General features: G+C 40.8%; 1 protein-coding gene across 2 annotated transcripts in view; it reads left to right on the plus strand.

The window, feature by feature from the left end:
- samd4a (sterile alpha motif domain containing 4A) overlaps nucleotides 1-22119 on the plus strand; it is a 69272-nt gene that overhangs the window by 36877 nt on the left and 10276 nt on the right. Inside the window, exons 3-11 of one of the 2 annotated variants that reach the window (XM_084729595.1) lie at nucleotides 2022-2618; nucleotides 8458-8745; nucleotides 11314-11423; nucleotides 12302-12388; nucleotides 14503-14749; nucleotides 14874-14959; nucleotides 16783-16901; nucleotides 17828-18029; nucleotides 20399-20525. In XM_084729595.1, coding sequence (XP_084585721.1) covers nucleotides 2022-2618; nucleotides 8458-8745; nucleotides 11314-11423; nucleotides 12302-12388; nucleotides 14503-14749; nucleotides 14874-14959; nucleotides 16783-16901; nucleotides 17828-18029; nucleotides 20399-20525 — 1863 coding nt within the window. The remainder of the gene's footprint in view (nucleotides 1-2021; nucleotides 2619-8457; nucleotides 8746-11313; nucleotides 11424-12301; nucleotides 12389-14502; nucleotides 14750-14873; nucleotides 14960-16782; nucleotides 16902-17827; nucleotides 18030-20398; nucleotides 20526-22119) is intronic. The other variant, XM_084729659.1, reaches the window with a different exon arrangement.

The raw sequence follows: 22119 nt of genomic DNA on the forward strand, positions 1-22119 counted from the left end.
CCTGGAGCAGAGTGGAGTAACTCCCTGGCTCCCCTCACTCACCTCGCTCCCTCACTCCCTCCGTCCATTTATTTTTTCCTCCTCCCTCTTAAACTCGCCTCTGCCTCAGTCTTCCCCCACCTCCTCTCTTCTTGTGCTCTGTGTCACTCCCAGTGTAGTGCTTTTTGCTGAGCTGATAGCCTGGCCTAGTTCACTCTGTCTTGTACATTCATTCACATTAGCTGAAATGGATCTGAAGGTCTTTTCTTCCAAAAACAAAAATGCCTGTTTTGTTGGAAGTCAGCCTGTGTGAAACGGGTTGTTGGCACATCCAGCTGCATCATGGGAGATGTGACACACACATGACCTCAGTGGCTGAGGCAAAAATCCCCTTGCATTTTCCTAAAATGCCTGTGAAATTAAAATGAGTTGGCAATAGATTTCAATTAGGAATATCCTCTTTTGCTTTTCATTCTGCTTTTAATAATTTTGAGGAATCAGGGTCACATTTTCTGTATTTGTGGGATCCAGTGGTCAGGAGATTCTTTCCATTGTTCTGAAAAGAAGAAAGAGTTTTGATTTTGATTAATAAATCAGACTTTATTTGTATGGCATTTTTCATACAAACAAAATGTGACACTAAATGCACCATCTCATCTGAAAACAACCAAGCACAAACACTGAAGTTGTAGTTTTTTTGGTACATTATTGGAAAAGCACACAAAGTACTTAAATCCAGTGTTAGTGGTTTACTGTCTCTCTCTCTCTCTCTCACTCACACACACACACACACACACACACACACACACACACTGCTGATCTTCCTGTGCACAGAAAGGCATTGGATTGTATGTGTAAATGTGTCTGTAAAAGTTGCAGGTCTGGGGTGTGAGTAGGCTCACGTCCAATTTATTTAATCCTTCAGTACTGGTCATCTTTCATGGGATGAAATGAATGTGAACCTTGTTTGGAAGGCTTCAGTGTCTGCATTTCTCCATCTGCCTGGTCAGAGCTGCAGCTGTCCACTCAACAGGGCACAGAGAGCTGTACATCACCACACAGTAGACTGTGACATTGGGATATCTTTGGACAGAAGGGCTAACAGATGTATTTTCTTGTTTCACCTCATATGTCGGATTTAGAGATGAGATCCTTAGGGTTAAGAATGACGCAGACACATCTCCGAAGCAGGAAGTGAAGCCGGCCTGCGTCCTGTCTCTATTTGTGTGGCTGCCCAAAGCTGTCACCCAGACCAGTTGGTAACTATAGCGCTGGTCCAAGATGATAGGAATGGGCTCCTAATGGCCTACTGACTCGGACAACAATAGAGTTCCATGACCTCCAGGTTATGTATAGAGCTGTACAGCCACCATCAGCAGCCTACACAGCTGGGTGTTTCGAGAAAGAGTAAAATAGAAGGATGACAGTGCAGTGAGCCTCACATCATCTTTCTGTCTTCTATTTTTAACCGTACATGTGTTCACTAATCCATCTGTCCATCTATCAATTACTTTCTCCTTTGCTGCCACTTTGGGTATTATACAGACACATTCTGTTTTGCTGAAATCTCAGATGTATCCAGTGATGTTCTGTTCATCACTGTGGTCCAGTCAGGTCAGTCAGGGTCACCCTAAGGCTGAGTGATATAGCTGAAAGATAAAATGTTAAATCTGAGTTGATATTTATAATTATGGATCACTTGAAAAACAAGAATCTGCCTGCTGACCTGTCCTTTTTTATTAACAATTTCCTTACCGTCTGCACTAGGTCACAATTTTTACATTGAAAATCCGAAGAAAAAATACCTTCAAGGCGACACAGTGTAACTCACTGGCTCCAAGAAATGTCACATCATCATGATTTTAGTTTCAGATTCAGTAAAAATTAGAATTGCAATACAAAAATGTTCATTCCCATTAATTGTATTGCATATCGCAGTCACAATTCCAGTCAAAATAATCACAAAATACCATTTCATGCAGCCCTTATTTTGACCAATGCTTTCTTTGACTAATGTTTTTTTATTTTGTCTGCTCTTACAGGGGTGATCAGCCAGTGGCAAGGAGAGTCTAAGGAGCGCGTCATCTCGCTTGTCCTCACCCACCTCCCGTTGCTCAAACCTGGCAACGTTGAAGCCAAGGGTGAGTACATGCGCCTGCTGCCACGCATCCTGGCCCACACCATTGAGCATGGCCATCATCTGGAGGAGTCTCGCCAGCTCCTGTCGTACGCTCTAATCCACCCTGCCACCTCCCTGGAAGACCGCGCTGCCCTGGCGCTCTGGCTCAACCACCTGGAGGAGAGGGCCGCTGCCCGCGGAGACTCACTGGAAAGGCCTCCACCTTCTGGGCCGCACCACCACCACCACCAGTCGACGCCTCCATCCACCCTCACCTCATCAGGATCCTCTTCCTCCACAAACACCTCTTCATCAGGCAACCTCTACTCCTTGCATCATCACCAGCGCTACGGCTCGGACGACCGCCTCAATGGGTGGCAGAGCTCCAGGGATTCAGGGCTGGGTGGAGGCTGGCATCAGCAGCAGCAGGGCTGTGAGAACGGGCACCTCCTGCTCTACCCGTCATCCTCTGTGCCGGCAACCATCAACACAGTTGGAACGGGTGGAGGCGGTAACACCAGTAAGTGAAGTCTCCTCTGTACTGTGTTCCTCTTACTGTGTTCATCAGCCCATTTCTAATGATGTGGTGCTTTAACAGGCGTCCACACAGAGATAAAGTCAGCATGTGTGGTTGGTTCTCTGGTGGTGGCCACACTTGATAACATAATCAACTCAATAATGTAATGTAATAGTAGATGTTATATCACTGTAACAACTTTTTATGCCTCTGAGCCAGCAGCAGCTGTGACTGGTGGCATTATATTTCGGGGTCTGTCTGTCTGTCCATCCGTCCCACTCTCATGGACCTGATATGTCAAGAACTCCTTGAGGGAATTTTTTCAAACTAATGCAATAATATGCTCTTTACAATATGTAATGTTAAAAGAGCACCACAATCTCTTACTCTGGTCCATGATGTCATTTTTATTGCTTCTTCGCCATATGTTACTTTAAACATACTTGTCACACACCTGCCATGTTTTCATCATGTGTTCTGGATAGAGAGAGAGAGAGACTGATAGACATTGGAGATGACAGTAGACCAGTATTAACATACTGTAGACAAGACAAATGTCACTGCAAACTAGGGATGCGTGTGATTAGTCTACTATATGATTAAACTTCCCCACTTTCGCTAGTCGGCACCAGAAATGCTAGTTGTTTAAAGTATTTATCAATATTTTATTCATGCACAATGCCAGTTAACTGTTGCCTCTAAGATTTAATGCAGCTGCCCTCCACTAGTCAGGACTGCAGCACTGTCAAACAGCAGCCCCTCTCGCCCAGTGCATGTGCCCCAATCGCCTAGGCAACCCTGGATGTTTATATCAGAAAGGCGGGCAGATGACAGTTTGTAAAACCAGCACGGTTTGGCAGTTTTTTAATATAGAAAATAGAAAAATAATATTGGATGTAGACTGTGACAGAATAAGCTGATATATATTCACTCGACTGCAGAAACGTGCCCACATTAAACACAGAAACGGACATAAACCTGCAAGCGGAGCAGCAGCAGCAGCAGCTGTGTGGCAGGCTGGCAGCTAACATCAGGTCATGGTCCTTTATCCGCAGACACTGTCATCCTCTTTGGTCTGAAAAGGTGAATTATTTAGTGAGTTGTTGTTTGTTGTTGTTGTTGTTGTTGTTGTTGTTGTTGTTGTACGTGAATGTGCAGGTTTTGTATTACACAGCGCAAAGTAGTGCACTTTTCAGCGGCATTTAAAGTATGATTTGGCGATTGTAGACTCTGATTAACGGCGTCAAATGGCTCCTAATACACACAATATTTTTTTCTGGACAGTGTTTAACATACATTCTACTCAATTTTAACTGCTTTCTGAGTGTTTTTTTGGTGTTAGACTAGTATAAATTAGATTTTACATTTAATCGACATGGAAATTATTCGCCAGGAACATCCCTACTGCAAACTCATAGGGCTATAAACTTAACTGAATCATTAGATTGTCCATGAAGGATTTTCACCAGTTTGCTCCAAACATTATATCACCTGACTGATGTGCTTATTTGCCCTGTATATCAACCTAAACTTTTTTATACTGTACCCTCATTAACTTATAAACTTTGAGGTTTGGATTGACTTCCTTGAAATTATGTGTAGGATTTTCAATCAGCCTAATCATTAAAGGCATGATATGTAACAATTTTCTTAAGAAAAAAAAAAGGCAATTGACATAAATGTATTCCCTTTCAATCACTTCTTATAACCCACTAGAAGTGTGTGTTGGTGGCTGTATCTGCAAAGACCCTGCCCTCTGCCTGTATTTTCTTCATTTCCCATTATTTTTGCTGTGCTTGGGAACAGATACTCCCTAATTCTTCACATGCTTTACCCTCATTTAATATGTATTCTGTCCAGGTCTGCTCTGTTATGCTCAGTCTTCCTGTCCCTTTTTTATTCTTTAGTTTTTGACCCTTTGGTTTAATGGGATAAGTACTGGTTGGAAATGGAAGCGTATTTCTTACTGGCGGAACCTTTATCAGTTAATTACAAGCAACATTAGAGAAACATGTTAAAATGTCAACTTTCTCCATTTTCATTTTCATACACAAATACGGTGTGACAAGAAGATAGATGGATGCATTACAGAATGCCTTACATGAGTGAAGATTGACAGCTGTGCTTTTAAATCTGCCCACAGTTTAGATTCCTTAGTCAGAGGTTTAAGATAATCCATAAATATTTGTCCTCCTTCCATTGACTAGCATTGGATGGCAGGTTTATTTCTTTTGAATGACAACTTAACAGAAATATTGTCGAAATGTCACATTATTTCACAATGTGCCACCTTTCATACAGGGAATAAATTGATCATTTCTGAACCTGAGGAACCTCTTCTATTCTTTTGTTGGTGTGCAGACAGTTTTTCTGTGAAGTGGAGCAGGTGATTTTGGCTACACACACCTGGCACTATCATTTGAACAGTCTAGATATCAAGGCCGCAAACCCTTTCACAATTCTTTTGGTTTACTTTTTTTTCTTTGATTGCTTTTTTTCAGATATGATATGTGCTGCCTTTCAACCAAGACTGGCTTCAGTACTTTTAAAGTCAAGGTGGTCAGAACCACCACACCATCTGAGAACACCTCACTGGTTACAGCCACCTACTGTGGCCTGATGATAGCCTCTCTGTCTGGGGTGGCCAACTGATCACCTGCACCCGGGCACAGTTTCATGCTAGGGTCTCTTTGACTTTAACTCACGTGGCAAAGAACTCAAACAAAGCAGCTTTAGTTGTCAGAAAGGATGTTTTGGCAAAATACAATAGGAAGCTATATAACAATGGTTTTTATTTTGGTATCAGCTGTGCTTTATTAAAACATCTGTGCAGCATTTGGCAACACAGCAAAGATAATATAAAGTTAACTTCACTTCAAATGCTGGTTTGATTTTAATCCCATTCAAGACAAAAAGGACATGCCAAACACACTTAATATACCTTCAACGCACTAAATAGTTTCAACCCAGTACATTCACTCTGGTCAGGCAGACTGCACTCTGGACAACCCACAACTACAGGAGCTGTGTGAAGTGGACAACAACACACAGAGAGGGCAGGGCTGTTGAAATTGAACATAACTATGGTCAGAGCAGGATATTTCCAGACAAGAATGCAAGGGCTCTGTGTTTTTTTCCTGGGAGATGAAAGAAACAGCTGAGGGTTTATAAATAAAGACACATTTAAAGCCCTGCTCACTGCTCCAAGAAAGATCCTCTTGTATTTTTGACTCCTAGCAGCTTCAGTCCCACACAAAAGACCTCAGGATTTCACAACTGATGAACTACAGTAACCTCAGCCACCAGCGCAGGATTGGTGGACACAATGAGCAGATGCTTTTCTTAACTAATGAAAGTGAGTAGTGGTGATGACTATACCACAACATATTGATGTGTGGCTATTTAATGGTGTACACAGTAAGAGGAAGATGATAAAACATGTTGCATCAATGCTTTGGCATCAAATCACTTGGGCCACTCAGAATGTGTATCATAAAGCAATAAATAATACAGTGATCATTTTGATCACTTAATATCCACCATTGTCTCCTCAAGTCTTCAGTCCCCCTCCCTGCACTGTGTTCATCTGGTCATCATGATGATTACAGGAGTATAATTGTCCAACCACATCAACCTGTGTGCTACTGATACCACATCCTGTTGACCCCCTACCCATACTCTAAACGTCAGTCCAAACCACAGCAACACATACCACCCATCCTTTCCCTTGTAAGGCATCCTTTGTGGGAGACTGTATTTAGGGAAAATGGCTAATATTTAGGGACTGGAACTTGTAATGTTAGCTGGGCACCTATTTTAAACGGGGCCCATGAAGTCCTATACATAGCGCCAACAGTAAGAGGACCACATATAGGAGGAGGAGGAGAGAGCCTGGAGTATTGGTGGCAGCTCAGCCCGTCAGAGCGGCGACACAAAAAGCTCTGTGGCTCTCCACCTTTTCATTCAGTTTACCTCTGTCAGCAGGAAAAAAAACTGTGATGTTGGAGCTTCTTTATTGAGTTTTAAGTTGGGATTTCAGTAGTAGCCGTTCCCTTAGTTTGACCCAAATACATCTCCATCATGAGTTCATACTGAGGAGTACACATATCAATTATTAATAGAGAAATGAGTTGAGATGTAGAGAGAAAGAAAAAAGTTTGCTGTAGGTACTAACAAAAAGTGTAAAACATCACTGATATTTGTTCCTCATTCAGGGTGTGTTGATTGGAACGTAGCTTCAAGGTTGAGTTTCCAAACCAACAATCAAGAGAAGAGAGAATTTAGATCTATACAAAATGAATATAAACACTTACTTACATAAAAGTTAAGTGAAGTAAAAGCTTTTTGATTGAACAAGCAGGTTTTGCTGGCTTATATGCTCAAGTTAAACTCGATAAATTGACTGACTGTAGAGCAGACATATTGCAGTAGTCACAGATCTAAGGATATCAAAAGGCTGTCCATTTGTGAGGTGTAGTATCAGGAGAGTTTTGTGTGTTCCCTGCCTGGCAGATGCAGCCTCCTTCCTTCAGCTGTCTCCAGTTATCTCACAAACAAATAATTTCACATCTGAGCAAGTTTAACAAGTATAGCTGTGAAGCTCCAACATCAGTCATGAATGAGAAATTGTGCAGTTACCACATGCAAGGCACAAAATGTGTTTTTGCACAAGGATGGGTTGAAAATTGGTATCAGACTTTATCGATACCAGTAGTGATACAGATATTGCTAATGGATATCGATAGTTATTGATATTTTTATTGGTACTACTCACCACAGTTTGGTCCAAGAAAAATACATTTTTCAAAAATGAAAAGATGTGAAAAGATTTAACAGTTATTTTAGTATTACTTTTTCAGAAATAAGTTTCCTGAGTTATTGCATTTAGTTGCATTTTTGTGAAGTGCACTCACACTTTTGAACATTTTTCTCTGTCAGCTGTTTAACATAAATAGGGGTATAACTATTTCAATATTAAATCGAAAATCGATTGATGAGCTTTCAGTTTCAAAAATCGAATAAAAAGGCAGAATCTGTGTTTCTCCTAGTATTTGTTTTCCTCTCTACCACCGTCTATTTGCAGCATCCAGTGCATGTCTGAAAAAAACACCTCATGGACAACACATTTTAACTTATTGGCTGTTATATCACCCTTGATTCCTTGATTGCTTTTAAAATAAGAATTTAAAAATGAAAATGACAGTTTTAAGGGCATAAAACCACTGATCTGATGATCTTTACAAATCAAAACTCACTTGTTTAATAATGGTATAATCGTCAGTGCAAAATTAAAAAAAAAAAAAGAAGAAGTTTAAATTGAAAAGTCAAACCAAATTGTGACCTTAAAATATTAGAAAGCCAAACAGTTTAAAAAGTGATGCACAAAATGGAACCAGTACCGGTTCTCGATACCCATCCCTAACAAAAATCAAATAATAATTTGTTAATTTGTTTAATAGTAATAATTTGAGGAGGAGTAATTCCACATAATAAATGAATGTTGACATTATTTAGGTCCATGTCTTATAAATCCAGCTGAGTAAAAAGTACAGTATTTGCATTTGAGATTTAGTGGAGTAGAAGTATAAAACAGAAATACTCCAGTAAAGTACAAGTACTACGAATTTGTAATTAGGTGCTGTACTTGAGTAAAAGTACTCAGTTACATTCCACCCCTAAGTTCTGCAGTAATCAGCTGAATGTTGTGTTGACAAACAGAAAAATGACTTCATGTGTTTTTAAACACAGGAGTGACTGAGCATCAGTTTTGCCAGTGTGATTTCTCCAGTCTTAGCAAAGCTCTGTCTGCACCTACCTGACTAGTCTTGTTACTGTCCTGCAGTCCTGACGGGTGGAGGTGGCAGCCAGCAGCACAGTCCACTGAAGCGCTCCGTGTCCCTCACACCTCCCATGAGCGGCCCCAGTAACCAGCCCCTGGGCCACGTCTGGTTGTCCCAGGAGGACTTACGAACTGCCAGAGGCCCAGCCCCAGACCATGCACCTCTGTCACCGCAGAGCAGCATCGCTTCCTCGGGCAGTGGTGGCAGTGAGCACCTGGAGGAGGCAGGTTTAGGAGGAGGGTCAGGTCTGCATCGCAGTTCCTTCCATGAGGAGGGCAGTGGCATGAGGGGTGAGTATATAGTTAGTAGCACAATTCTGTATTACTAATCATCTTCCTTAGATCACATTGTGTAAAAACGTTTACATTCAGAATTTGTGGTTCACACTTGTGAGAGTGGTGAAACCTGTTAAAATGGATGCCATTGACTGATGCACACAGAATGTTGAACATGCGCAACAGGTTCAACCAAACTAGTGTTGTCAGCTTAGCAGGAGTGCCACAATTGCAATATTAAATCGAAATCAAGTCAAAATCAAAGGCCGAATCGCATTTCTCCCTGTATTTTTTCTCTCCACCCTCGCCTTCTTGCAGCATCCAGCACGTATCTGGAGGAAAAAAACAACACAGCGTAGCTTACTGACTGTTATATCACACTTGATATTTGAAAAAGTAAATTACAGTCAGGGCATGAAAACCAATAATCTCTTGATCTTTACATACCATGAATAGATAGTTATAGAATGGCTTAGGCATCACTGCTTAATAAATATATGTTTAAACTGAAAAATTAAATTGTGACCTTAAAATTGAAAGAAGAAATGCGTTATAATATTCTTAAGTATGTTTTCATTAATGTATAATCACCTAAAAATAAGAATTGTTTTGTTTTCGTTACATCAGAATGAGCCATTTATATCTACAGCGGGTATGGGTCCTCTATCAACAAGGTCCACCATGTTGCACCAACATGTTTCTGCAGTTGCTCAGAACGAACAAACCAAACACTGATTCTAGATACGACTTTTGTGATGTAAGAGAATTTCCCGGCCACTGTAAGTTTGCAGCGTTTGCCATCTGCAAGCTAACTGCTAGATGCCACTAAATCTTGCAAACTAGTCCTTTAAAATTTTGTATCCAACCCTGTATTTATACCACTGGATGGACTGAAGTGGAACTGAGGGTTTTTTATTGTTGTGCAGTGTTTGATGATGATCTGAGAGAATTCAGGAGGAATGAAAAATGTTGCGAACCTGTCATGGATATGGGCTTCCAATTAGATGTTAGGTGCTAAGAGGGAGAGAGATGTGAGCAAGTCAGTGGAGAAACTTATATGACCGTCTGCTGTGTACGCCTTACAGGCATTAAGCTAGAGGCTCTGGCAAGTTGTTGATCCAGTCAGAGCAGTTTGTCAGGGGAAGCAGAGGCCACAACTGCAGACCCCGGTGACCTTACTCTGAGGCTATCACTTTCTGCACTGCAGTTTGACCTTTCATACAGTCTCTGACTTTTTTCTTTTTAAAACATTTTTCATCTTGTCATCCAGCTAAACGGGAAAGCGATGCGAACATTCCTCATCGACAGCCCCAAGAGAATCATTTGTCAATTTCACTTTAGAAGAAAATGTTAACACAATTTCTCAGTTGTCTACTGCTGCCAGAAAAGACTCTGCACTGGATATCAAGTATCAGGTGGTGGAATAAAGTGCTTAATCCATAGGTTTACAGAGCGTTGACTTCTCAGGATTTAATGTTGGTGTAGGAGCAATTCCATAGTTTGGTTTTAAACTCTGTAACAATATTAATTATTCAGTGAAATCAAACAAATGTCTAATTGTGATCAAATACTCTCAAAAATGAATATAGAGCAACAGATTATCAAAGGAAACACACCATGAACATGTTTAAATACAGCAAGCAAGAGAGAATCATAAAATCATAGTGCTGTTTATTTGTTTTTGTCTGAGTTGTACAAAAGGGACTGTTTGTTTGTATTGCCATTACTGCAACTTGTAAGCAAAGAAACAACTAAACCAACACCAGGCTTCACTCTAAACTGCAAATTAGAGCAAAGATGTCTCAGTAGCCAGCTAACATTCAGCAGTTTGAGCGTGAAGTACAGATGAGCTGAGCATTACTAAGCACTTATGCTGTTGGCAGACGGATCAACTAATCGAATTACTTACTGATCACATGTTTAGTTAGACATTGCTTACTGGAAATTCTTGTCTTGCTAAATGCTTACATTTCAGGTTGAGTTAATCACATTTATCCACAGCCCACATACGCATGTTAAAAAATCTCCAGTGATAAACATATTTACCACATGGATGTCAAGTCAAGTCACATCTTATTTGTTTAGCCCAATATCACGAATCACAGTTTCTCTTGGGAGCTTTACAGTCTATACTGTGTGCAACACCCTCTGTCCTTTACATCCTCAGAGCCACAGAGGGTGGATGCCCTTTATTTTTCCAACTCTGTGCTAGAGTTAAAACATGTAGATCATGTGAATATAATGTGTGAGCTAATTTGTCAAAAAAAATATTTTTTCTATGCATCTGGGTTGGATTAAAAATGTTTAGTCCAACAGTATATGTGAGCATAATTACAGGACAAATCAAAGTGTGTACATGGATTTAATTTTGGATGATATTGTCTGCATTAGTGACAATGTAAGAATTTAAGCTGGCCAAAGAAATTTCCAATAATTTTTTAAAATTCTGTGATGAATGTAGCTAAATAGAATCTAACCATAGTGTGTGTGTGTGTGTGTGTGTGTGTGTGTGTGTGTGTGTGTGTGTGTGTGTGTGTGTGTGTGTGTGTGTGTGCGCGTGTGCGCGGATTGTCTTTCCCACAGATGTTCCTGCATGGCTGAAGAGTCTCCGTCTCCATAAGTACGCTGCTCTCTTCTCCACAATGACCTACGATGAGATGTTGTCACTGACTGAAGAGCAGCTAGAAGCACAGGTTCGTTCACACAAAATGAGGCTGCCAAAAGTGTTGATACTTTTCAATACCACGTTAAAAATGATACGTCATCCCTTAATTATAGTACTGAAAGTACAGAAAAAAAAAGTCCTCAATGAAGACCTCAGTTTTCAGTTTATGCTTTATTTCCTGTCTGAAATTTGACTTGCAGCAGAGAGTACGCCTAAACACAAATTCAAATATTCAGGTATGCATGTAAATACATGTCAGTACTCTATACTAGTATAAAATGAAAAGAAATATGTAAATATGATATTGACCAGTTTTAATCAAACATAATTTTGAAAAGTTTTTAATGTTAGACTAAACAGTACAAGACAAACTTAGTGATTGCTGTGCTTGTACAAGATGTTGAGGAGTCTATTCTGAAATGGAGGATGCAGCTAAAATTAACACAGCTCACCGGGAAGCTGTACACTTCCTCCAGGTGCCGCAAACTCTTTCTCTGTCTGACCCTAATATAATGTACAGCTACACTGAGACATGCTGGACTTCAACAAGAGCCCAATGAGGTGTCCTCTGTGTCCGTGGATTTAAAATACTGCTCTCGCCTTGATTTGGAAATATGTGAGAAGTTTTATTTGCCTGAACTAAAGTTAATTTTCTAGAGCCAATGCTAAGTCCTTTGTTTCCTCCCACTCAAAGATGTGCTTCACTTGCTGCATCTCCTGCTGTTACAGTTTCCCTAAAAACATCTGCCTCACTCTGGTTAAAAGACAACCAGCTGTTCCATTTGAAAGAACCCATGTTTGTGCACTGCACATCTCTCTGTCTCACAGGATAGGTATCAGTGTTTTATACCTGTACTTTGTCAGTTACAAAATGGATGTTTGACACAAAACTCTTTCCTGCAACAGAAGGTCACAAAAGGAGCGAGGCACAAGATCGTCATCAGCATTATGAAGCTCAAAGAGAGGCAGAACCTCCTCCGTAGCCTGGAAAAGGTTAGAGTGACAATGTACTACATCTCTTCCTCTTCCTCATCACACAAAAAACATTCTCATAAAGCTTCTAGTCCTACTTGGAATTATTTGAAATGGGAAGTCTTGTATATTTATTCATTTTGCTTTGTTTTAAATTGTTGTTATTGGTCACTGAGTTGTAACCTTAGTGGTCGCCTCCTCTCTTTTCCCGTGTGTTTGTGGGAGGGAGTGAGAAGGGTGGCCATTCTCAGTCGGTGTTATGTATCTGAGATGGCAGCTAAAGGAACACCTAATCCAGGAAGGAGAGTTTTGGGCTCTGAATTTAAACCCGTCCGCCTCCACCCCCACCCCTCACCCTTCCATTCAGCCTTCAAAGCAAGACAATGGCGCTCAAGGGCACACCACAGGGGGGACTTCTTGAGCCAGCTAAATTCAGACTTAACCTTTTCACCAACGCTTCATTTTAAAATTTGTTCCCGCTGCATTGGTAGGGCTGGGGAAACAAGACACCTGTTGCTTGGTATTTTGGGTTTACACAGACTCATGTATCGTGCTGCTCAGTGAGGAGTGGGAGGGACGCTGATATGATGCACGTGGATATAAGTAGTGAAAGAAAACTGCATGTATGTATTTTTGGTTTTACTTTATTTTCTGCTCTATCACATGGCATTGTGGTCAAGGATCCTTCCTCCTCTCTTAATCTGCCTCTTTCTTAATGTGGAAATAGACAACTTTTTTGCTTTAACTTATCATCATGAAGTCAATGATGATTGCTAAGTGTAATGACTATAGAATAATGACACCATCTGCATTTACATTGGTTCCCCATGAGCCTCGCCTTCACTGTAGATTCATTTTAGACCGTATGAGTGAACGATGTCACGCTTTTTCCCTTAAAGTTTTCCTTAAACGTTACACCTCCCCTCCACCAACCGCTGCTGTAGTTGCTTGTTTGTGTGTACTAATGTTATTTAAACAATGTCAATACCATGCAGTGCACATCATTACAATAGCTTATGTCTGTTCCCAAATTCAACTTAAAATTTAACTATTTCAGTTTATGTCTTCAGTGAACATGCTTCCTATTTCCAAATTGCTGTTGAGTGTTTCTTGGCGGCGCTTGGCTCTGACTCTGTGTTCCCTCATCAAATAGTCTACGGTGCCCTTTGTGATTTTGGGTTAGGTTATGGTTACAAGGTTATTACAAGTACTGGAAATTCTTGAAAAATTAAATTTTAGTGTATGGTTTTAAAGGTTTGAGAAGTGCTTGGATTATAGATGAAGTGCTTGAAATTGTTTGAAATTGTAATTGACTTCTGTAACAAACTGCTGTCTAGCTGAATAGGTTTTCTTTTCATATAAATGAATACAATGAGTCAGAAAAATGAAAATGACTCTGCTTTAACCTCGCATGCCACTCTCATCACTTGTGTGACTACACTTAGCGTGATCTGTCAGTTTTTGTTGATGTGTTCCCTCTAAATGAACAGTGCGTTGGTGGCTAACAGACAACAACATGATGAAAGGCTGCAGTCTCAATGAGAGTTGGCTGGAAAAGGAAAAATTGAAACAAATTTTGTTGAAATTATTTGTCTAGTTATTGTTTTATATTTGCTCAGTCAGGTTATAAGATGCCCAGTCTACTTACAGACCGGTGACACATTTTGAAACATGAGACTTGTGTATTTTCCTTTAATTTGTCACCCTTCTTTAGAATTTTATCACAAAACATAATTTTTGGTTGTTTATAGCACAGTAACTTCTGATTTAATGTGATGAAGAAGTTGAATAATTATTTTGTGTATAAATATGTAGTTTACCACAGCTGTAAGGTGCTGGAAACACTTGAAAATGTTTGAAAAACTGCTTGAATTTGACTTTGGAAAAGGTGTAGGGACCATGTAGTTAGGTGTAGCAGAGTAAGGTAAGGGGGGACACATCAACAGGGAAACAGATCTTGACACAGCACCTGTTGTATTTGCCAACACAGCACAACAATACACATATATTATTGTTGTGCTGCTTGGTATACTTGAGGAGCCTGAAAAGCACGTAGATTTAAAGGTAACAGATTTCTCTGTCAAGCAAAACACTCATTCTTACTCTCCATACCTTCCCCTCCTCATCACCACCAGGATGTGTTGGAGGGCAGTAATCTGCGTGCCCCACTGCAGGAGCTCCACCAGATGATCATGACGCCCATCAAGGCTTTCAGTGGCGGTGAGGAGGCCTCCCTGCAGCGCCCCCTGCTGAGCCCCGAGGGCAAGAGCGCTGCACCTGGCTCCCACCTGAGTGGGGGTAGCGGAGGGGAGGCTGAGTCGGGTGCCAGCGTCATCGCTGAGGGGGATCTCCCCGGTCAGTTCACTCGCGTCATGGGCAAAGGTGAGCTGCATGCACCATCGCTCAGTGGAGATTGTTTTCACGGACTGAGAGAGGTTGTTTTGTTTTTAATGTCTTGTGTTGTTAATGTCTCTGTTATTTTCCATCTGTGCCTCCTCCTCCTCAGTTTGCACCCAGCTGCTGGTGTCGAGGTCAGACGAGGACAACATCAGCTCCTACCTACAACTCATCGACAAGTGCCTTATCCATGAGGTACTCACTCGCTCAGGAACAGACACACTGTACAACATACTCAATACTAGAAACATGATAGTAGTCAGTGGGAATTTTAAATGTCCCACATCTTGTCTGCCATATATAGGCTATTCACAAAATAATGGGCCTCAGACAAGAACATTTTAATGTTCTCTCCTTAACTTTCTCTTACTTTTTTCACACGGTGAGCTCATACACGCCAGATTCAGCAAACAGTCATAACTTCTGTTAACTGTATAAATGATCTGCCTGGGTGTATTTCAATGCATGTGCATGAGACTTGTAAATTAGCATAATTAACACCCTGATAATACCATATAAGGCTGCTCTTTCTGTCCCATATGTCAGGAAGTGTTCAAGTCCTACTTTTGGAGATCAATAATGGAAAGTCTGAAATTTTTACAGCAGTGGAATTAAGAGACCTGCCAAGAAATGGGCAAATACAAGTGTTGGTAATGCTGTGTCACTGAGGGTCGTACTGTCACTGAAATAAAGAAGAAATGGTTTGTGTGAAAAGAGCTTTAAAAAAACTTCTGGCCACAGCAGGACAGTAGTTGACAGCAATATAAGGAGGCTGTCAATTGGAAGTGTTCGAATTAGTGGACAGAATTTTCACCATAATAGATGTTGTTGCATCGTTCAGGCTTTGAAACAGAGGATGTTCACCTGGATAGAAATTTATTCATGCATGTGAAGATAATGGCCAGTATGCCTGATAGTAGGTAATAACCAGTTAAATTAAGCCTTTTTGTGTAGATTTAAATTATATTATAATTTAAAATGCACTCAAGCGGGATATTGTTGATATGATTATGAAGTGTAATGAATTTTTCAAACTCAGAATGTCTTCAAACTAATGAAATGTACAAATTTCAGTTTGAAAACCAGCAGACTAATGGCACATGACTCTACGACAGGTCTGGATCACTCATAAATTGTCGTTGTACTCTAGATAAATTTGTGAAAATTGGTGAATGTTTTCCTAAATCACATATACAAATCACTCCAGAATGAATCTGTTCATACAAGTCGTTCTCACATGAAGCCAATTGTTCGTTGATGTTGTAAGTTGTAAAAAGCAATGAATTTTGATTTTTGTTTTTTTATTTGTTCTAGAATTGTGTTTTAATATACACTCACACACAAGTTTCATGACTTAAAAATTATAAAAGAGCTTTGAGGGCAAATTACAAAAATAATTCATAATGTGCAACACGTTTACATCTGATTTCACCATTATTCATGCAGACTTTGTTTTTACTGATAGTTATCACTGATGCATCTGTGATTTAATATTGGCACATAATATTTTGTGAACACATATTACACATACACATATATAATTGTCCCCCTGTTAACAATCTGCAGCTTTTATTTTTCAGCCTAATCATGAACATTTCCTGCAGAAACATACAAATATTGAGACAGTTCCACAAATTAATATTTTGAGTTGAAAGTGAATCGGGTCAGTAAAATGTCAGACCCTGTGATACCTGAATATACCATGAATCATAGATGACTGCTGCTTGTTGAAAGAGGAATGTTCTCATCCAGAGCACTCTGTGTCTATCTGAAACTCTTGAGTTTCAGAGAAACACAGAGTTTAGATATCAATTTCATTATATCCCATCATAGATATCAGTTTCATTATGTTCCGATATAAATGTGCGGTATAATGCTTTAAATGTACTCTTCTGTGAAAGAGAGTTTTTGGTTGAAGCAGACATTTGTTCCAACACAATGCACCTGAACATCCTCAGCTTCATTTCATCCCTGATTCGTACTCCCTGTTCTCCCCTCCCCCTCCCCCTCCCTGTCAGTCCTTCACTGAGACACAGAAGAAGAGGCTGTTGTCATGGAAACAACAGGTCCAGAGGCTGTTCCGGTCCATTCCAAGGAAAACCCTCCTTGACATAGCAGGTTACCGACCGCAGAGGAGGTAAACACACACACAGATACAGTAGCTTTCATTGTCTTTGTCCTCTTCTTTTCTTTTTTTTATTGTCTGCAATGAAAACACTTTAAATCAAAGTCACTTTACTTTGATGAAACAACCAAAAAAAATACAAGTTGTAAGAAAAAACCTCCAGATTTCTGGCTGTAAATGATCATAGTGGGAAATGCCAGACAGAAGAAGAATGACAAACACTTTGTATGAAGTTCACTGATTCCCCTCATTATTATAAATGCAGGCAAACAGAAGTGAGTTAGAGAGTGACTGATCTATTCATCTGTTTTTAGACAATGTTTCCTGTATATTCATTAGTAGTGGTGTGGATTTGCAAAGATGAAATCATCACCACTGCCAGAGTAAAAATGCATTTCAAATTAGAACTCTATTACTACACTTTCAACTTAGTTCAAAACATTTTTCTTCTCCTCTCCATTACCAAAGCTTCATCAAACCAGACTAAAATTGCAGTTATGGTGATGTTTGTGGGAAAGTGTCTGCTGCTTGTTATTAAAATAACTTTATACATTCAGATTGGAGTTAATTTATCTTTGTCTTTGCTCTTGACTTAACTGGTCTGGGGCCTCATTACAGAAACTGCCTATACATAAAATCCTGTCTAAATTTAGCGTGACATTTAGGATTTTTGGTGTTACAGAAAAATGTTTGTTTCTGAGGAAAAAATCATCTATCTTCTAATCTTATCTTTGGAGAGGAATTTAGCTGTTACAGAACCAACCTAACTAAAGAATTTGGAAAACTTAAGATAGGACAAACACTTCTGTCATGAGGCTGCAGCTCATTATTTGTAAAGCTTTTAACAAAGGTGCAGTTATATATTCACACAGTTGCAACACCTGTGATCAGGAACTCAAACAGTGGTTGCCTGTGTCTCTTGTTTTGTCCCACTGCAGTCGTTTCGGCCAGTCCAACTCTCTCCCCACCACTGGCTGTGTTGGGGGCAGCGTGTCAGCCAGGAGGAGCCTTCGCCAGTTCCAGATGCCCTCCAGGAGCTTACCGGGTGCCAGGCTGGGCCTGCTGGGCAGCGGGGGGCTGCTGGGACCCACACCTCGCAGCTCCAGCAGCACACCCACGGGCCCTAAGCAGGGGAGACAGGTGAGCCAAAGGGTTCGTACAAGGCCTTGAAACTTTGGAAAACACTTAATTTTAATCATTATGTTTTCAAGGTTAGGAATATGCTTGAATTCTTATATAGTTCTTTAAAACGGCTTAATTTTCAACATAATCTGATGTTTCATCCACACAGTCACTCATGTAAATCAAAATTCTTTAAATATTTGAAATGAAACGGGATGTTACATTACCGTTTTTCCTTCACGATACCAACTTCAATACCTGAACTTTGTGTTTCGGCCAATACCAAGAACTGATCTGATACCAGTGCATTAAAATATGTATACATATGTTGAATGGCATACAGGACACTAGCAGGGCCCCATTTCTGGGTTAATAAATTATGTGGTATCGAATCAGTGCATAGTTTTGCATACTGGCTGATAAAGATACCAACATTTTAAGCAGTATCAGTGTACCAGTATCTGACCACTTGTATCTGAGGTATTTTCTGATGGTGGTATTGATATCAGAACAACCCTACCTTGCCAGAGTGATCATCTTGGGGAGAATTTCAACAGACATGGTTTACATGGTACAGTCATGTTCATAATTAGTGTGTTATTACTTAATCTAGCATCAGCAGAGGTGGTCAAATAGGTCAGATGATGAGGTTCGGATTACTTCTTAAAAGGCCTGTGAATTAAATTTATCTAATACAGGAAATCTAGACTAAATTCATGGTATCTGTGTGTGTGTGTGTGTGTGTGTGTGTGTGTGTGTGTGTGTGTGTGTGTAGTGGCTGGAATGCTGACTGGTCGTGGTGTTCGTGACTCCACAGAGGAACATTTTGAAATGTGTAATAATACATTCCAGGATGTTTACAATAACCTGGGCAGCAGAATTCCTTCTTCAGCACGTATTCTGCCCAAAATAGACTTTTTATTCCACGACACAAAAATGCGGGGTGAGGAAGAGGAGCAGCGGTGGTGTTTGGCGAATGAAGTGAGGTGGATGGAACTCGTAGGCAGGTCACCCCACATACCAGAGGCCCTGCGTCAGTGCCGAACTCTGAAACAGGAGGAGCTGTGGAGCTGTTTCAGGCCCATCCTGGCACACTTTGGTCTGTGCTGACCCGGCTCTCTCTCCCTTTCTCTGTCTGTTTCCCTATGTCTCTCTCTCTCTCGCTCTCTCTCTCTCTCTCTCTCTCTCTCTCTCTCTCTCTCTCTCTCTCTCTCTCTCTCTCTCTCTCTCTCTCTCTCTCTCTCTTTCATCCCTTACAATGGGAGGAAATACCTCAGTTCCTCCTCCTCACGCTGGACCTTCTTGTGTGGGACTGCAGTGTGGATGTGTAGAGAGAGGGAGAAGTAGAAGGAGGGTGGGAGGGAAATATGTGAGTCATAGTTTGGGAGAGGTAGCTGTGGTGTCAGAGGAGGAGGAGGGGCAATGAGAGAGAGAGGCAGAGTTTGTATGAGTGTGTGTGAGAGTAAGAGAGCCAGTCAGAGGCAGTGAGAACAGTGCACAGGCATTTCCTGTTTTTCCCTGGCCCGTGGCACTGGAGGGCCGCGAGGAGGGAGGGCAGAGGGATAGAGGTGAGGGGAGGGGCATGTGGCGGTGGCGTTGGGGGTATAATAGGCAGGTTACAGTGAGGAATTCATGTGGTGAGCGTCTGAGACTGTCATTAGGTGTGGGCCAGACATCCAGACAGGAGCGTAGGGGGTGAAAATGTTAAAGGAGCTGTGGCCTTGATCTTAACCCCGACTTCTTTCAAGCTTTCACATTTCATATTTCTCTTTGATCAGTGAAAGTTAAAGCAATGTGTGAAAAGCACTGATGTAGGAATTAGTAGATGAGTTTAAAGTAAGAAGAGGATGTGTGAGCTTGAAAGTTGCACATCACATTAGATCACAGAAACATGGCTTTGCTTTTTCAGTATTTAATTTTAACCAGGTTATCCACCAGCCATTAAACTAGTGGCTTCTAATAAAGAAACTTAGATAAAGTCTAAATGCAGTTTATACTCAAAATTATGTTGTGTGAAAGGGAGAGTTCACCCCAAATCAGAAATACGTTTGTTTGTTTTTTCTTTGGTCTGAAGTGCTAGTTATCCATCTAGATTATGGATGTTAATTTGATGTTAATTGATTAACTGCTGTGAAGAATTTAACTGATTAAAAACATGTTCATCAATAGTCTACAAGTGGCAGTACAGCAATTGCGCCAATCATTTTGTCTGACAGGGCCATTTGTAAAATAAGGAAACTTAAACCTAAGGGGACAAAGCTCCTTCTGAAGCGAGCTCTCCTCCATTTGAAGGTCTTATATCTCTGTTCAGATGGCAGTACTATGACGCTAATCATAATAATTTGCATCTTCAATAAGTTGATTTCATGTTAAAATATTCTTCCCAGGGTCTGTGGTTTGCCAACCCTGGAGGAAGCAACAGCATGCCCAGCCGGACCCACAGCTCTGTGCAGAGGACCCGCTCCCTGCCGGTTCACACCACGCCACAGACCATGGTCATGTTCCAACAAGCTGGTAAGAAACTCACAAATACACACACAGATGTGACAGATGTAGTTGATGCCAAAATTGTATACCTGTTATTATATTTTATATGCTGTATATGGTGTCTTTTATTCTGTGGAGACTTTAGTAGAACATTATAGATTCCAATCTGCAGTGACATTTTATTTTTCTTTAAAGGTCCAGTGTGTAAGATTTGGGGGGATTTAGTGGCAGAATATGGCAGAAATTGAATATAATGTTCATAACTATGTTTTCAGTAGTGTATAATCACCTGAAAATAAGAATTGTTGTGTTTTCATGACAGTAGAATGAGCTCTTATTATCTACAGAGGTTGCGGGTCCTCATCCATTGAGTCTGCCATGATACGCTGCCATACACCCCTAGTTTCTACAGTAGCCCAGAATGGACAAACCAAGCAAACACTGGCTAAAGATGCCTTTCATGGCCACCGTATGCAATCTGCAAGCTCACTGCTAGGTGCCATGAAATCCTACACACTGGTCCTTAAACACTTTAGTCTTCTTTGAAAGGCAGTATGATATCCCATAGTGCCACTTAAATGCTTTTGATCTTGATCTTGATAACATTGTTTACAATGCATACTGATAATTTAGTCCTTGTCTCTGTTTCACTCAGATGAAAGTGTCAAACAAATAAGTGTTTCTGAAGGAACTTGAGAAGCTTCAGTTTCATAATGTCAAACTTCATATGAAGCTCAGAACATTGACTTTTAGCACTATTCACTTTCTCTTTCTCCTTGTTATTGAGATGAAAAACTTGTTTAGCACAAGAATGGTTTATTGTTTCTCTCAGAATACAGAGGAAATGATTTCCTGGTCATTGGCTCTTGCGATAACAAGACAGTTTGGTCTTAATGCAAAATCAGATTAAATTTCACAGGCATTTTGTGATCTTCAAATTTATTTCTGATGTGAGCTGCTATATTGTCACCCCTGGAAGCCCCGCACTCACAGTGTCCACACAGGCCCGGGTCATGGTAACCATCGGCGCCAGGCAGAGTGACCTTTAGTAGCCTCTGCTGACTGGACTTTGTCCCACAGGAACAGTGGACAGTAATAGGACAAGCTGGGACTTCCTCTGCTCTCTGTCACACACACAAACATGGCAGAAATGTCCCTTTTTAGAACGAAGAGGAAAAACAGATTTAAAAAAAGCAGGAGGGAGGAGGGACATTTGGAGGGAGAGTGGAGACTGTATGTGAGAGAGGAAGAGATAGATGCAGGGAGGGAGGAAAGAGTCAAAGGAGTCTCACAATGAAGCTCTTTGTACGACGAGGACACGGCTCCCTGGCCCACTTTCCTTCCCTTCTCTCGCTCCCTGACTCGCACTCTTTCTTAACTTTCCCATCTCTCTCCCTCCCTCTTTCGCTCCCATCCTTCCATCTCTCAATCTTTGACAACTCTGCAGAGTCATGCACACATAGCAGTTACCCTCCAGGGTGGGTATAGCTGGGTCTCAGCCAGAGAAACTGATTTGAAAGGCAGGACCTCCCCTTGCCCTCCTCTGTCTCTGTGTGTATATATTCGATGTGTCGTTCTCTCTGCCAACAGATGGATAAAGAGACTTATTAAGTGAGACACA

The sequence above is a fragment of the Lutjanus erythropterus genome, chromosome 1 (assembly GCF_056507025.1).
Source record: "Lutjanus erythropterus isolate fLutEry1 chromosome 1, fLutEry1.hap2, whole genome shotgun sequence".
Classification (NCBI taxonomy): Eukaryota; Metazoa; Chordata; class Actinopteri; order Lutjaniformes; family Lutjanidae; genus Lutjanus; species Lutjanus erythropterus.